General features: G+C 42.7%; 4 protein-coding genes across 7 annotated transcripts; 1 reads left to right on the forward strand and 3 right to left on the reverse strand.

Moving 5' to 3' along the window:
- Positions 1–1881: 1881 nt before the first annotated feature.
- Positions 1882–3319, reverse strand: LOC116197656 (exopolygalacturonase-like). 2 transcript variants are annotated; one of them, XM_031527849.1, is made up of 4 exons: positions 3188–3319; positions 2794–3102; positions 2195–2710; positions 1882–2112 (listed from the first exon to the last, which is right to left on the reverse strand). In XM_031527849.1, exons 1-4 carry the CDS (start codon positions 3317–3319, stop codon positions 1882–1884), a joined length of 1188 nt encoding a protein of 395 aa, XP_031383709.1. The 2 variants fall into 2 exon arrangements, with proteins under 2 accessions (XP_031383709.1, XP_031383708.1); XM_031527848.1 differs by having other exon boundaries at positions 2794–3091; positions 3174–3319.
- Positions 3320–6233: 2914 nt separating this feature from the next.
- Positions 6234–8232, reverse strand: LOC116196158 (exopolygalacturonase-like; the record flags this gene model as incomplete). Its single annotated transcript, XM_031525741.1, is given in 4 exon segments — positions 6234–6761; positions 6935–7450; positions 7629–7940; positions 8069–8232. Coding segments are annotated over 4 exon segments (1206 nt in total). The 3' UTR covers positions 6234–6524.
- Positions 8233–8828: 596 nt separating this feature from the next.
- Positions 8829–11904, reverse strand: LOC116196160 (N-acetyltransferase 9-like protein). Of its 3 annotated transcripts, none has more exons than XM_031525743.1 (6): positions 11513–11904; positions 11258–11329; positions 10278–10365; positions 9601–9745; positions 9349–9387; positions 8829–9183 (listed from the first exon to the last, which is right to left on the reverse strand). In XM_031525743.1, the coding sequence occupies exons 1-6, from the start codon at positions 11691–11693 to the stop codon at positions 9103–9105; spliced, it is 606 nt and encodes a 201-aa protein (XP_031381603.1). In that variant the 5' UTR covers positions 11694–11904; the 3' UTR covers positions 8829–9102. The 3 variants fall into 3 exon arrangements, with proteins under 3 accessions (XP_031381603.1, XP_031381605.1, XP_031381604.1); XM_031525745.1 differs by having other exon boundaries at positions 9605–9745; positions 11513–11899; XM_031525744.1 differs by having other exon boundaries at positions 8843–9183; positions 9613–9745; positions 11513–11880.
- Positions 11905–12520: 616 nt separating this feature from the next.
- On the forward strand, positions 12521–14246 carry LOC116196159 (cytochrome b561 and DOMON domain-containing protein At2g04850). The gene has a single exon (XM_031525742.1). The coding sequence runs from the start codon at positions 12843–12845 to the stop codon at positions 14046–14048; it is 1206 nt and encodes a 401-aa protein (XP_031381602.1). The 5' UTR covers positions 12521–12842; the 3' UTR covers positions 14049–14246.
- Positions 14247–14264: the final 18 nt, after the last annotated feature.

The raw sequence follows: 14264 nt of genomic DNA on the forward strand, positions 1-14264 counted from the left end.
TTTGGGGTACCTTCAATATAAAAAATGTTTCTTTTGCTATTTCTTTGTTGACTTGCAGGTGCAAATCTTCCGCACCAGATGGTGAGTTCATTACTTGCATTTGTTCATAACTTCAGGAAATGTAATATCATGCTTATACTTACAGGTTCCAGCCACCGAGTTCTCAAACAATGCCTGAATTTATCATCACAATGAATATCCTTGCCTCTGTTTTCATATTACTCAGGTATTCGTTTTCACTACAGCACTAGCCAAGATTGCAATACTATACGAATAGTGCCTCATTTTCATGTTTCTTTTTGAAGCTCTGAAGAAACTATTCATCCAGACTTAGTTTCTGATTAATTTTCATGGATAATTTTCTCGTTGTAAAACGGGGATTGGACAAATATAAACAGGATACATAATCAGGAATAGAGCATCAACAGCTTAGGACTGATACTGGGATCGAAAGGTCTCCTTCTCCAATCTCACTTAATGCGAAGCCAACTGATGATTTGGGTTGAAGTTCGCAACCGTGACAATGGTCTTTTGCAGCACGGTTCCCTCTAAAATATTTTGGCTGTGTCAGTTGTCCTCACCTTATTTACGATTTAGTCTTCAAGCCGTCAAGAGAAAGTTCGAGCTAATGTCTTACCAGGCAAGAAATTATTCCTAGCATGTAATCAATCATATGATCCTAATAGGAGCCCCATCAGCTATATGTGAAGAACCAAAACCTATGAAGTAGATGTTCAGAAATTTCTTCTGTAAATTGCGACCTCAAATACACTTCCTGGGACATATTGCTGATGCTGAATTTCAGCCTTGGGCTATCAAATCGTCTCTTGCTGGTCACTTTTCTTTATATAACTCGTTATGTTCCTAATTCTCCCTGGAACATGGTGAGTCTGTCTTTCCGGCACAGCCCTCCCTAAACAATGCACCCAAGCAAAAATAAATTGAGAAAAATTGCAAAAAATTTATTATTCAATGAGAAATGAGGTACAATCCAAAACATCTTCGGCTGTTCCAGTTCTCATAAATGAAACTTTTTGTACTCCTTTTTTTTTAAAAAAAAAAACTTCTTCCCTATCCCATGTTACACTTAAACCTCAATTTCTGGTAAATGGTTAGCATCTAGTGGGGCATGTGCCAATGATTATTTATCAAGGTTCCTTTCACCGTTCGAGACCAGCACTTCCTCATATCTCCCATGACTTGACCAGAAAGTAAGGATCATACACTAGCTTCTAACCATTGGCTTACTAGTGAAACATCGAAGAGTTCGAGAAATTCTACTGAAGTGCTTGGAAAAGAGCTAGACCACACTCTTCGAATGCATCAAAGAGTTCTCTCTATAAACTTACCCTGTCAGCATACGCCATGGGGAGCTAGAAGCTGGCTCATGCTCATGACCCAACTAACTAACGTCACTATAGATACATTCATCAGTTCTCTCCACTACAAATATAGATATATAATCATCATGATGATCCAAATTGTCCCGAGTCCCAGATACATGAGAAGTTTATTTTGTAAACAGACTCCAGTCTTTGACTACCATGGGTTTTATGGATCGGTTGAAGCTCATGTTATCACATAGATGTATAATGGCAGACTAATAATACTAATGGCCATAAATATGTTATTAAATTTCATATGGGAAATCAATAAAATCACATGGTAAAACCTTCATTTATAAACGTTCATGGGTGGGAGGCACTGAGCCTCGCATGGTAAAATCCATTTCATTTATGGATAAGTCAATAACATTATGGGTGGGAGGCACTGAGCATTGCTGCTGCTGCGATTTGCAGCTGCGCTCCTCTTCCCTTTGTTCTTCTTTACATCTCTCAACTTTTATTTCTAAAAGTTCTTTGGCATATACGGATGAGCAGCTCAGGCGCAAACTTGGGGGCTCTGTTTGCCCAAAATGGAGGGGACGACGTTAGAACACTGGGACGAAGCCGCTGGGGCCTCGGGGCCTTCATATGTGAGGTGGATATCTGCGACCACCACGTCCTTGCAGGGCACCTTGCTGCTGCAAGCAAGCTTCACCGCCACCGCCGTCGAAGAGCTCCCACGGATGTTCTTGAAGGACACGTTGTTGATCTTCACCAGCGAGGGGATCTGTAGGAAATGAAATGGACCAGTAGATAAATTAATACATCCAAGAAAAAGGGCATAAGGTGTTCAAAGGTTTGCAGCATACATTGGCCTGGCATTGGTTCCAGGGGCAGTAGACTTGATCGATAACGATGGGATTCCTGACTTTAACCATATTAATGTTCTCGAAGTGCAGGTCAGACACAGATCCTGGATACGAAGCAGGCCAAGTCTTAACCCTGACTCCATTCTCGGTATTGATGAGGGTGCAGTTCTTGACCCAGAATCCTGAAACCGGCTCCTCGCCCTTGTACTTCCCCAAGCTCCCCACACTGATCCCGTGGCCTGGCCCACACTTCACCCCGGTCACATGTACCTGCCTGCTCCCGTCCCCTAGGGAGATGCAATCGTCCCCTGTCCCGATGGTTGAGTCTGTTATGTAGATCCCATCTGACCGTCCAATGTGGATACCATCGGTGTTGGGAGAATCATCTGGTGCAGCCACTTTGAACCTAAGAAAGGTGAAGTTCTTGCAGCCCAATACGTTCACGTGGAAGTTCTTGCTGTCGAGTGTCGTGATGTCATGGACCAAAGCGTTGGTGATGAAGTCGAATCTCAAGTTCTGCCCACCAGATGGATTGCAAGTTATTAGTTTTAGTAGCATGAGATTGTTGTATCATACTTCTTTTTCATGTAAAAACTCACCATAGGAATCTTGTTGCATTTCTTGTTCTTATGGCAGTCGTTTTGTTCCCAGGCAATCTTCCCCTGACCATCAAAGACCCCACCACCAGACAAGGTGAAGTTATCGATGTAACTGAAGGTAAGCCAACCATCGGTTTCAAACGATGAGGGGTCTGCAGGGGCCTTCACTGTGCCCTGGACCTCAATCTCCACCGGGGCCTTGCAGGGGCCCTGAATCTTCACTTCTCCTAGCAAAAATGTGCCCTTTGGAATCACAATCTTGCTGGGCCTGGTTGATGCACAAGCCAACTTCCATACACTCATCAAAGCCTAATTCATAAAAACAAAGAAGCATTTCTTTAGTTAAAATATTGGCTGAAACCACTGGAAGAAATCTTTGCCAAAGAATCATTACGCTGATGCTCGATCTTCCATCAGCCTTTGCCCCATACTTCGTGACGTCAAAGACTTGGGCATCACTGGCAGAAGAGAAGGATAGCAGCAAAATTGCTGCTGCTGCTATGATGTCCAGCTTCCTAATGGCCATAGTTTTTGCTTTTCTTTTTTTTCTGTGTTTTGCCTTGAATTTACCATGCACATATATATAGTGCAACGAGAGAGACGAACACCACAAAACCTTATAACCAATCTGTTCGTCTGTTTAGGCTTTTTGTTGTCATCTGCCATTTATTAATTGGCTTTTGGGTTCTTCACATTATAATGCATACATAAGTCTGTTTTGGAAGCGAACAGAATATAAGATCACATCGTTTACACTCAGCCCAAGTTTAGGCAAAATCTCCATCCTCTGACAAGCAAATTATAGGAACAGATCAGAAAAATGAAGGATTGTATAAGGTTCAGAAGGGAAGGATTAAGAAACAATTAAAGAAAGTTTACAATAATAACTATGGTCAACGCGAGAATATTCTCTTGCCTTAATTAAAAGAAATGGATACTTCAGGACTTTCCATCGAGGACTAGATAATAAGGACAACTCGAACCATATATAAGGGAAGAGCAACTCGATTTTCGCCTGTAATTAAAACTTCCATTTTATTGTTCATAAATTACCCAGAAAAGCACTACATTTGTACTTTTTCCTAAATACAACACGACTTTTAGAAAATAGTATAGAAATGCACGACCTCTGCATTTTTTCCTAAATATAGCACGACATTTTGAAAATAGCATAGAAATCCATGACCTTTGCGTTTTTTCTAAATATAGCACAACATTTAAAAAATAGCACAGAAAAGCACGACATGTAGATTAAAGTTAATTAAATAAAAATACGTATGACCCACTCGTCCAATTATGTTGTGTTACGGGACGCCGTTAGCTATTACCTTGTAGATTGAAGTTAAGTAACCCAAAAGCAAAACATATTATTAACTTATTGTGCAGCAAAATTGGAAATTAAGATGATTTCCAATTGATAAATAAGTAAATTTCTGGAAACATATAAGGGAAAATGTTGCAGTCTCCTACCATGGTAATATTTTTTTGGGATCAAATCCAGCATGATCTTTATTGATATACCAATGAAAATGTCCAAGGCCCACACTCATTGGGTCATAAGCAAAGATCCAATAGGCAAATAGCCTAATCACAGGCACGCAGGCCCACACATTACATCAGTTTAAACTGAGAACAAGTATTCATGAAATACATACACCGCATAAAAAATGGACAGCTTCCTTTGCTATATCATCCGACTTTTCAATTTTCTGACCACCCTCCGTAAGAAGAGCCTTAATGGTATTTCTTGCTCTTTTCATTTTGACAGACTTATGGAAGAATCCAGTATTATTGTCCCCCAAAGAAAACCATCTGACACTCTGCCTTTTGCTGATAAAAGGACTCCTCAGCAATCCTTAATTCTGCATAATCCTTGCAAAGTGTATGCTCAGCTTCTATCAACACAGGATCATGATTATTAAGCAGCAAGCTAGATTTGTACCTCAGCAAGTTCCTTGTGAGCCTCATTAGCCCTTCCTGATAAGTCCCAAAAGTGCCTTTTATTAAACTCCCTGAGAACCCTTTTAAGCTCCTTTAACTTCCTGCACAAGATATACATTGGAGTACCTACAATTGTCATATACCAGCTCCCCTCTACTACTTCATACCTTAGTAATATTAGCACAGTCGTCTATGAGATGTCTCTTATTCTGTACATCTTTGCGATCCTCGCACGTAAAGCCATCGTAGGAAATGGAGGTTTCAAAAGACCCACTCGCTAGTCACATAGACGCAGTTAAATTTCGAATCGTTGTGTAATATAGTCTGCATAGACTCGACCTTCAGCCACCGGATTATCTCCTGCTGCTCTTTATATCACTACTATGGTCCTAATTCTCCATGGGACATCCTTCCCTTCCACTTGCAGGCTTCTAACCAAAGTTAGAGCCCGCTTCTCGTCACAGCCCTCCCTAAACCAGAGCAAAAATAAAATTAGGAGACATACTAGAATCTTAGAATTCAAGAGAATGGGGTTCAGTCTAAAGTCTAAACATTGGAAAGCCTCCCTACTCATTTATTTTTCATCCCTATCCAACATTACACTTATAGGCCTCCATTGCAACCGGAAAGGGAAAAAGAAAAAAGGCGCTCAAGGGAAGGCCAGGTAAACAGTCGGTGTTAGGTGCATGCGTTGAATCAAACATTGGGGTCACTTCTCATATTTCTATACCAGCCCTTCCTTAAAACTATCTCATACCTCCCCCCATGACTAGTCCACAAATTAAAAAACATAAAAGAGCCTCTACCGGAGGGGCAAGAAATTCTATCGAAGAGCTCAGAAGATCAATAGAGCTGGGAAGACCGATGTTTATTGATAAATATTCTCTATCCAGTTTCTGAGCAGCAAATCCTTATGATCTTTTAATCGTTAGTCCAGGTTAGACCACGCCCTCTCAATCGAAAAGAAACTATCTTCGGAGTTGTTGCACTCTTGGTCAATGCGCGATGTTCCATCAGCCTCTGCCCCGTACTCGTGACATCAAGGACCTGGGCATCACTGGTATTCAATTAATAGTATGTTCACAATCTCGTTAGAGAGTTAATAGAATGCTCACATCAGTTCGGCTCGAGCCAATTTTAAACAATGTACGTCATCATAGGGACAGACAAAGAAATATATCTGAAATTTCAAATGGTAAGATATGTAACAAGTGGAAGATTTAAAGGGGTAGATCGAATTGATAGAAAGATTTAGCGAATTTACAAAATAATTATGGTTGAAAGAAAAATGTATTTCAGGACTCTATCCTTCAGGGACTTCTTGAGGACAAGTAGAACCGTAAGGGACCATAAACTCAATCTTCACTCGTATATATATATAATTATTTTTGTTCATAAATACCGATCCTCGAAATTATTTTCTTCTTTTTCATCATTTTACAGCCACATTATACAGAGTTGCTGTGTATAAAACAAATTCATGAAAATTGGAAGATGAGTTCTGGAAACATAGAGGGAAAATTGTAGTTCTTATTGCGGTCTCCTGACATGGTATTGGCACAGTCAGTTCACAACACAGACAAAACAAAAAATATAAAAGGAGAAAAAAAAAAGGGATGAAGATAACATATTCCAAGTCACTAGTCACCAATCACTCATCATGCTCCAATGGACTAAGTATGATGGGGGTGCTCAGCTATGACAAAAATTAATTTTTTTCCTCCCATACTTGAGGGAAAGAATCTACGAGCTCTGACCGGCACTGGTATCCGTACGTCATCATCAGGTTATTAAGATGACTCGGCACAAATCTTCGGGAACAGCTGTCCTGAAGTCGTGGGCTTCACATTAGAGCACTCGGAAGTCGCAGATCCATTTTTGCCAGTGTACTTCAAGTTGATGTCTCCTACGTCCACGCCCTGACAGGGCACACCTCTGCTGCACACTAGCCTAACTGCCATGGCTGTTGCAGTGGTCCCTCTGATGTTCTTGAAGCTCACCTTGCTGATTTTCACCTTCGAGGGAATCTGTAATTCAACCCAAAATATATACATATATATATATTAGAGAAAAATCGAGGACCAAGTCCAGTAACGTTCTTAAATGTAGAATGTCCTAAAATCCTAATTCTCATGTACACATGTTTTGTGATCGAGATTGTTGTATTTCTAAAGAAACTGGTAAGAATTTCGGTATTCACCTTCTGTTGGCACTGGTTGTAGGGGCAGTATTGCTGGTCGATGAGGATCGGGGTGGAGACATTGTTCATGGTGAAGTCCTCAAAGTGGAGGTCAGAGGCGACCCCACTTGGGGAAGCTGGCCATGTCTTGACCCGGATGCCGTTCATGGTGTTTGTGAGGGTGCAGTTCCTGGCAGTGACCCCGATGACAGGCTCCTCATTCTGGTACTTCCCTAGGCTGCCAATGCTGATGCCATGTCCAGGCCCGCAGGTGACCCCCTCGATGTGGATCTGCTGGGCCCCATCGCCCAGAGACACACAGTCATCGCCGGTCTTGATGTTCGCACCGGAGATGGTGACCCCCGTCGACCGACCAATGTGGATGCCGTCGGTGTTGAGGCTGGTTTCCGGCGCTGTGATGGTGATGCCCTTGAAGGTGACATTGTTGCAGTTGATGATGTTCATGTGGAATAGCTTACTGTCCAGAGAGGTTATGTCTTGGATCTTTGAGTTTGTGAGTGAGGTGAAGGCCAAATTCTGTTCCAATTATCCCACAAAAAAAGAAAGGAAACTCATTACTTGCGGATTTTTCATATAATAATTGCTGGAACAAGATACCAAAATCGAGATCGAACTATAATACTCCTGTACTGTTTATTGCCTGTATGATCAGAAGTAAACTGAACGAGGTAGAGATGCATGGGGAAAGGCTTACAATGGGGAGAGAGTTGCACTTGCCCGTCTTTGCACAGTCATTCTGAGACCAGGCAACGGCACCCTGGCCATCAAACGTACCGCCGCCAGAGACAGACAGACCATCAACATTCTGAAAGAGTACCCAGGAGTCTGTCTTGATCTGGCTAGGGTCAGCGGGGGCCTTGATGGTTCCCTGGACCTGGAAGTCGATGGATTTGGACCTGCACGGCCCCTGGAACTGCAGCGACCCTGCCAGGTACGTCCCTTTGGGTATCACCACCGTGCTTGGGCCTGGGGACTGACACGCCTGCTTCCATGAACTTAAGATCGCCTGTGTACAATCCAAGCACCACCATGGAACATTAATATCCGTTGGACATCAAATAGAGAATAAGTAGCCGTGACACCGTTCCATTTGTTCCTAGCAAAACTGGTCACAAGTTTTGGGCTTGTTATTACCTGGCTATCGTCGGACTTGCCATTGGCCTTCGCACCAGTGTGCTTGACGTTGAAATCCGTACCTTGGGCTCTCGAGGCCGTAGCTAGGAGGACTACCAGTAGAAAGGTGACTGCATCAGTAAGATTCATCTTGGAACCCATAATTGGAATTACTTTCACTTTTGTTTTGGTTTTTCTAGGTTTTACTCTCTTTTTTTTTAATTTAATTTTTTTCTAAACTTTTTTTTCTTTTTCTGTTTTTTTTTTTATTCGTGATTTTACTTCAAACTCTAAAATGGTTTTGAGTTGACAAGACAAGGTGTCGGAGGGGCCATTTTATAGTGAGGGAAAATGCAGCTCCACACCACAAAATCCTTTCAAAATCTAATTTTAGATAATTTGCTCAAATTTCCCTTCTCACATGGCCCTTTAAGCACTTGTGTGGGCACAAATTCATTCCCCCATTTTAGAGTAAACACCAATTCTCTTGGCTGCAGGAACAGAGCCCCCCACCATTTACTCCTTCAATTTTGCTGCAAATTAAAATAGTGAACTTAGTCGTAAATCCGTATAGCCGCACCAGCACTAGTTTATTGTATTTTATAACATGCATGAACTGTATCGCTTTTATCTTCGAACCAACTTTATCACGCAAACTCTTACTTACATGATAGTATGATCCTGTTATGCACGTGATCTATTTTATCAGTATTGGTGATGTCCAATCTCTCATTCAAGAGAAGGATCTTGACTTGGAAAACAAGACAATACGGAAGTATCCTAAGCGCATGAATATGTTGTCAATATAGTACATTAAAACCAATATAGGAAGTATCCGGGATCATGATAGTATCTGACAATCTCTACCTGATCAGAGTGTCTGAAGGATTCTATAGAAGATATCACTTAGTAGATTATTTTTGTTCACGTTTAATCAATACAATCGGTTTCTACGAAAAGGAACTTTGGAACCTTCAGTTCATCTTCATCCCCAGTGTAATGATTCATAAACTTTACAATAGCTGGGTTAGGAGGGGAAAGAAGGTCCTCGACAGCTATTCATGGCTGGGCATGGTCCCAACTGGATGCAGCATCTCGTTCAGCTTAGGCTTTGATACCGGTAGCTCCAGTGTTACCTGTTGAGAATGGTTGGAAATGAACAATGCATTAATGATGCCTAAATTGACACAGAGATGACAATCTACTACATCAGAAATTCCAGTTCCTTTGTGTAGTAATGTGCTATCGGTTAACAAAGCGTGCTAAAGTTCTTGAGCTGACAGTAAGATTAGAGAACTTACCTCTTTGAAGATTTCACTGCGAGAAGCCTCCTCAAAACCCTGCAAGCGACATCGTGAATCTCAGTCAGCCTAGAAAAAACAAGAAGCATTAAGTTCATATGTCATGAAGATATAATGCATGTTGGATAGGATAGGAGCATCAGGAGGTTTTTCCTTCTATTCCATGGATTCACAACACAAGTGTTCGACCAAAAGTTAGTCCACATACATAATGTAAAAAAAGCACATACAGAGAGAGAGAGAGAAACAGACAGACAGACAAACCAATTTCCGGAACATATTGAGAGATGCTCCATTTGAATCTCCAATTTTCACCCGGAATCTCTGGATCTCAAGATTCTTGACGGCAAAATCCATCATCAAAAGCACTGATTCCTTTCCAAGTCCTTTGCCACGGCTGGGCTAGATGCGATGATAAGAAATGCAATTACGAACTCATAATAGACAAACACACGTTCATCAAAGTAAACTAGGAGACAGGCAAGGAAATAGTACGTGGAGAACATCCAATTGCCTCACACAGGAATTGTTTGCAACTTTCACAGGCAACAAAATGCATGGCAGCAGTCTCTTTTCAAATGTTAAAAGAATACACATAATCAAATACTCTTCTCCTCTGGAAATCATTAATTCAGATTCTTTTACTTGGGAAAGATAATGAGAAAATTCGCCACAGGTCACACACATTTCATTTGTGACTTTGCACGTAATTGTGCAGTATCCAAACATAAAATTGTAACAAAATTTATGACTCAAAAGGACTAATTTATGCAACTAAAAAAGTGAACCGACCGAGACCCAAACAGAATAAAAAAACGATGAGTAGACCACCTAAATATGAGTACACACATAACGACGTTAATGATGATATTGGATGCCTATAAATGACAAACTTGATAAGTCCATGCTAGAAAAAGGGTAACAACTACCTTTTGGGCTCAGCAATCATTATTTCAATCTCAGCCATGTGGGGGTCATCCAAGTCATTCATGTAGATATTCACATCACCAACCATTGCTGCAATTTCAATGGAGAATAAGTCACTTGTCTATTGGAAAGTAAGAATGGAAAACGAGCTGCCTCTCTATTAAGAAAACAGCATGGAAGATAAGAGGGAAACAAATTAACCACAGCAGTCCAATATCAAATCCACTTTTACATTTCCCTCATCTTTTTTCCACAATTGCAAGATCTTTCTCCAAACATGTTGAAGATATATCCTCATAAAACCATTAGCACATACATACAGCAGCTTTATAACAATAACGTCATCTTTTTATTGAAGTGAACTGCAATGAATTCAACATAAACCTAAGATATACCTGCTCCAATACTATAAGCTAGAAAACTCACTCAGAATGCCAAAAAACTTAGTACATTCAAGTTCAAATGTCGACCAACAACTAGCAGAGATTCATTATCTTATCAAAAGTGTTACACTAGCAGCTTCTCCACAAAGCTCAGATTTTCTCAGACTAACAAAGATCCTAATCTCATGCTAATTTCCGACCATGAATAATTTTGTTACTGTAGCACTGAAGAACAGAAGTAAAACTCGAGCAGGAAGAGTCTTTGTGAAATAATGAAATTCAACCATTAAAAGTTTCACCTTCCCACAAACTTCAATCTAGCCAGCAACCCCGTTATGTATAAGACCAATCATGCAAACTCTGTGCCAAAATGTATCCCACTCTTGCATCAAAGTCTAGTTCCTTGTAGCCTGAATAAGCTCGATAAACACAATAGCTCCCCTCTGATATCTTCAGATTCGACAGAATGATACATATTTCCACTAAAAGACGTATTTTTTCTCCCTTTCATTTTCTCCTTATGGCAAAACATGGTAAGAAAGCCAGTGAAGCTGGAACTTATCAGTTGGGAACAATCAGGGTTTAAGCAGAGAACTGACCTTCGACATGGGGTTCTCCACGCATGAATTCCCCCTCCACCAGATCCTTGTCCAATATGATGAACGTCTGCTCTGCAAAACCCATCTCGAAAGACTCATTACGCTTGCAATCGATCGTGATTACATCTCAAAGTCGTGATCGCGCTTCCGATCAGCCCTCGGAAGTGAGACAAGGCGATCGAATCAACGAGGCACTGAAGCATCCAAGCCAATCACAGAGCGAGCGATAGAGAGAGTGAGAGAAGGTTAGCGTACTGAGGGGGTCGAGGGTCCAGGACCGCTGCATTTGGTACTCTTCGTCTAGAGAGAGGGGCTCAGAGCCGGTGGCCTGAAGGAGAGCCGGATCCTGCATCCACTGGTGGTACTTGGGCACGTGCTCTGCCGTGTAAGGCACGAGTATCACCTTCTCTCCATCCACCGTCGCGTCCATTCCCATCTCCCTATCTCCTATCTCCTATCTCCTATCCGCTCTCTGCCCGCCGCCGCCTCTCTGTGGCTTCTTTCTCCGGTCTACTTCCAGGAAAAAGAAAGAAGGTCGGCCTCTCTCCGGCAGGAGGGAGAGAGGAGAGCTACCAACCAGATTTAAACGGCGTCGTTAGGAAGCCGAACTTTGGTGAAAACAGTTTCCATCTTTTTCGCGCTGTTTTCCTTGTTTTCGCGCAAATGAAAAACCATTTTCCAATTTTCTGCACAGTACAATAGCAAAATGACCCTTTTGCAATACAACTACAATCCCTTTTCGAAAATTGCACAGGGTTCAGAGAATATGACACTGATTACACGTCATTACGTTATAATCTCGGAATAGTCGGTACGTAATAAGTATCTCAAACATAGAAAGGGTATGAACACATCAAAATTCCACCAAATATAGAAGAAATGGCAAAGTCCGAAATTTGAAGGAAGAATTCAGAAAAGTACTTAAAGATCCAAATATGAAAACCCATCATTAACCATCATAACCACTTTGCTTCAAAGCCAAGCAGGTTCTAGTATTGTTTTCCAGACCATGATCATCTAAGCACGCTATAATTGATACCAGATGATCTCATGTCATATGCCTTTTAATGGTCAAACAAACTAGCTATATATTCGAATTCTAATGGACTTAATGCATGCCCTAAATACTGTAATCCACATCCGCCGGCCCTATACGAAATTCGGATGGTACATTGATTTCTCTGTATCAGTTGAAATATAACTAAAACCATAAGGAGGCACACGCTAGCTAAAGAGCAATCAAGCACCACCCACCATACCCAAAAAAGAACAATGGAAACCACATGGCCTCACCTATACACACCATTTTGGACATTTTCTTTGAGTACTATCTTACCTTCAAAGCTAAGCAATTCAATCACTCAGTAGCCATAATGAGTACGGCTATCCCTCTTAATTTCATCAAACCATCATCACCCTAACACATACATAAATTGTCTCGACACAACCATCCGACCCATAAATCCATTCCTTGATTCCCCTCCACCTAAATATCCTCCGAAGTCAGTAATCCTCGTTCACTGCACTGTTCCGAGTACAGCAGTCATCAGAACAGTTCAGCTTCCCGAACTTCCTCTCAGAAAAAATGCTTCCTCTGTTTCTCCTTCTCCTCCTCCTACTTTGTTCGAATTCTCAGACTGCTCGATCTGCTCATTGTACAACTTCGACGTCCACCACGTCTTTCCAGAAATGCACCTCCCTCCCAACCCAACAAGCCTCCATGGCATGGACCTTCCACCCTCACAATGCCACCCTTGACCTTGCCTTCTTCGGCACATTCATCTCCCCAACCGGCTGGGTCGGTTGGGGGATCAACCCGACCTCCCCGGAGATGACGGGAACTCGGGCCTTGATTGCCTTTCCGGACCCAAACTCGGGTCAGATAGTTCTCCTCCCGTTCATCATTGACCCGTCCGTGAAGCTCCAGAAGGACCCGCTCTTATCCCGTCCCCTCGACATCCATGTCCTCTCATCTTCCGTGGCCCTGTACGGTGGAAAGATGGCCACCGTCCATGACGGTGCCACAGTCCAAATCTATGCCACCCTAAAGCTCAGCCCCAATAAGACGAGGATCCACTTCATCTGGAACCGCGGGCTCTATGTCCAAGGATACTCCCCAACGATCCACCCGACAACCGCCAACGACCTTTCCTCCATTGCCACCCTGGACATCCTCTCAGGCACCGCCGCCGCCCCGCATGGCAACATTGGGGCCATGAAGACGGCTCACGGGATCATCAACGCGGTCTCCTGGGGGATCCTCCTCCCAGTCGGGGCAGTGATAGCGAGGTACCTGAGGCATATCCAGGCCCTGGGGCCAGCTTGGTTTTACGTCCACGCGGGGGTGCAGCTGCTCGGGTTCTTCCTAGGGACGGTGGGGTTCGGGCTCGGGTTACGGCTGGGGGAGCTGTCTCCAGGGGCGGCGTACGGGCTGCACCGGAAGCTCGGGGTTGCGGCGTTCTCCCTAGGGGCCCTGCAGACACTGGCGCTGCTGTTCAGGCCCAGGACAACAAACAAGTTCAGGAAGTACTGGAAGTCCTACCACCACTTCGTGGGCTATGCTTGTGTGGTCTTGGGAGTTGTGAATGTCTTCCAAGGCTTCGAAGCCATTGGAATGGGCAGATCCTATGCAAAGCTTGGCTACTGCCTCTGCCTGTCTTCACTGATTGGGATCTGCATAGCCTTGGAGTTCAACAGCTGGGTGATCTTCTGTAGGAAGTCAAAGGAGGAGAAGATGAGGAGGGAAGGTCTGATCGGAGGCTCTGAGAAAGAAAGTGGAAGCTATAGATAGGTAGAGCAACAGGAGTATCAGTTCCGGTGACAGAAGAGGCTCGGTCGTTTTGCGTCATTCCAATTTTATCGGGATGTCTTTAGAAACATAACACCCTACATATGTTCCGGAACTCAGACTACGGCTTTTCACTGCTCGAATTGCATCAAGAATTTTCCTTCTAGTCCCTCTTTCTATCTGAACTTATCTTTGGAACTATGGATTCAGAATTCTCAA

The sequence above is a fragment of the Punica granatum genome, chromosome 2 (assembly GCF_007655135.1).
Source record: "Punica granatum isolate Tunisia-2019 chromosome 2, ASM765513v2, whole genome shotgun sequence".
Taxonomy (NCBI): domain Eukaryota; kingdom Viridiplantae; phylum Streptophyta; class Magnoliopsida; order Myrtales; family Lythraceae; genus Punica; species Punica granatum.

What these genes read in the sequence shown, in the direction of transcription:
- LOC116196159 (XM_031525742.1), top strand. Translation starts at nt 12,843, where the DNA reads ATGCTTCCTCTGTTTCTCCTTCTCCTCCTCCTACTTTGTTCGAATTCT.
- LOC116197656 (XM_031527848.1), bottom strand. Translation starts at nt 3,319, where the DNA reads ATGGCCATTAGGAAGCTGGACATCATAGCAGCAGCAGCAATTTTGCTG. An exon ending in ATCAGCGTAATGATTCTTTG is followed by an intron (nt 3,092 to 3,173) that starts GCAAAGATTTCT and finishes GGCTTTGATGAG; the next exon opens with TGTATGGAAGTTGGCTTGTG. An exon ending in AATGCAACAAGATTCCTATG is followed by an intron (nt 2,711 to 2,793) that starts GTGAGTTTTTAC and finishes TCTGGTGGGCAG; the next exon opens with AACTTGAGATTCGACTTCAT.
- LOC116196160 (XM_031525743.1), bottom strand. Translation starts at nt 11,693, where the DNA reads ATGGGAATGGACGCGACGGTGGATGGAGAGAAGGTGATACTCGTGCCT. An exon ending in CTGGACCCTCGACCCCCTCA is followed by an intron (nt 11,330 to 11,512) that starts GTACGCTAACCT and finishes TGGGTTTTGCAG; the next exon opens with AGCAGACGTTCATCATATTG. An exon ending in GCAGTGAAATCTTCAAAGAG is followed by an intron (nt 9,184 to 9,348) that starts GTAAGTTCTCTA and finishes CATTCTCAACAG; the next exon opens with GTAACACTGGAGCTACCGGT.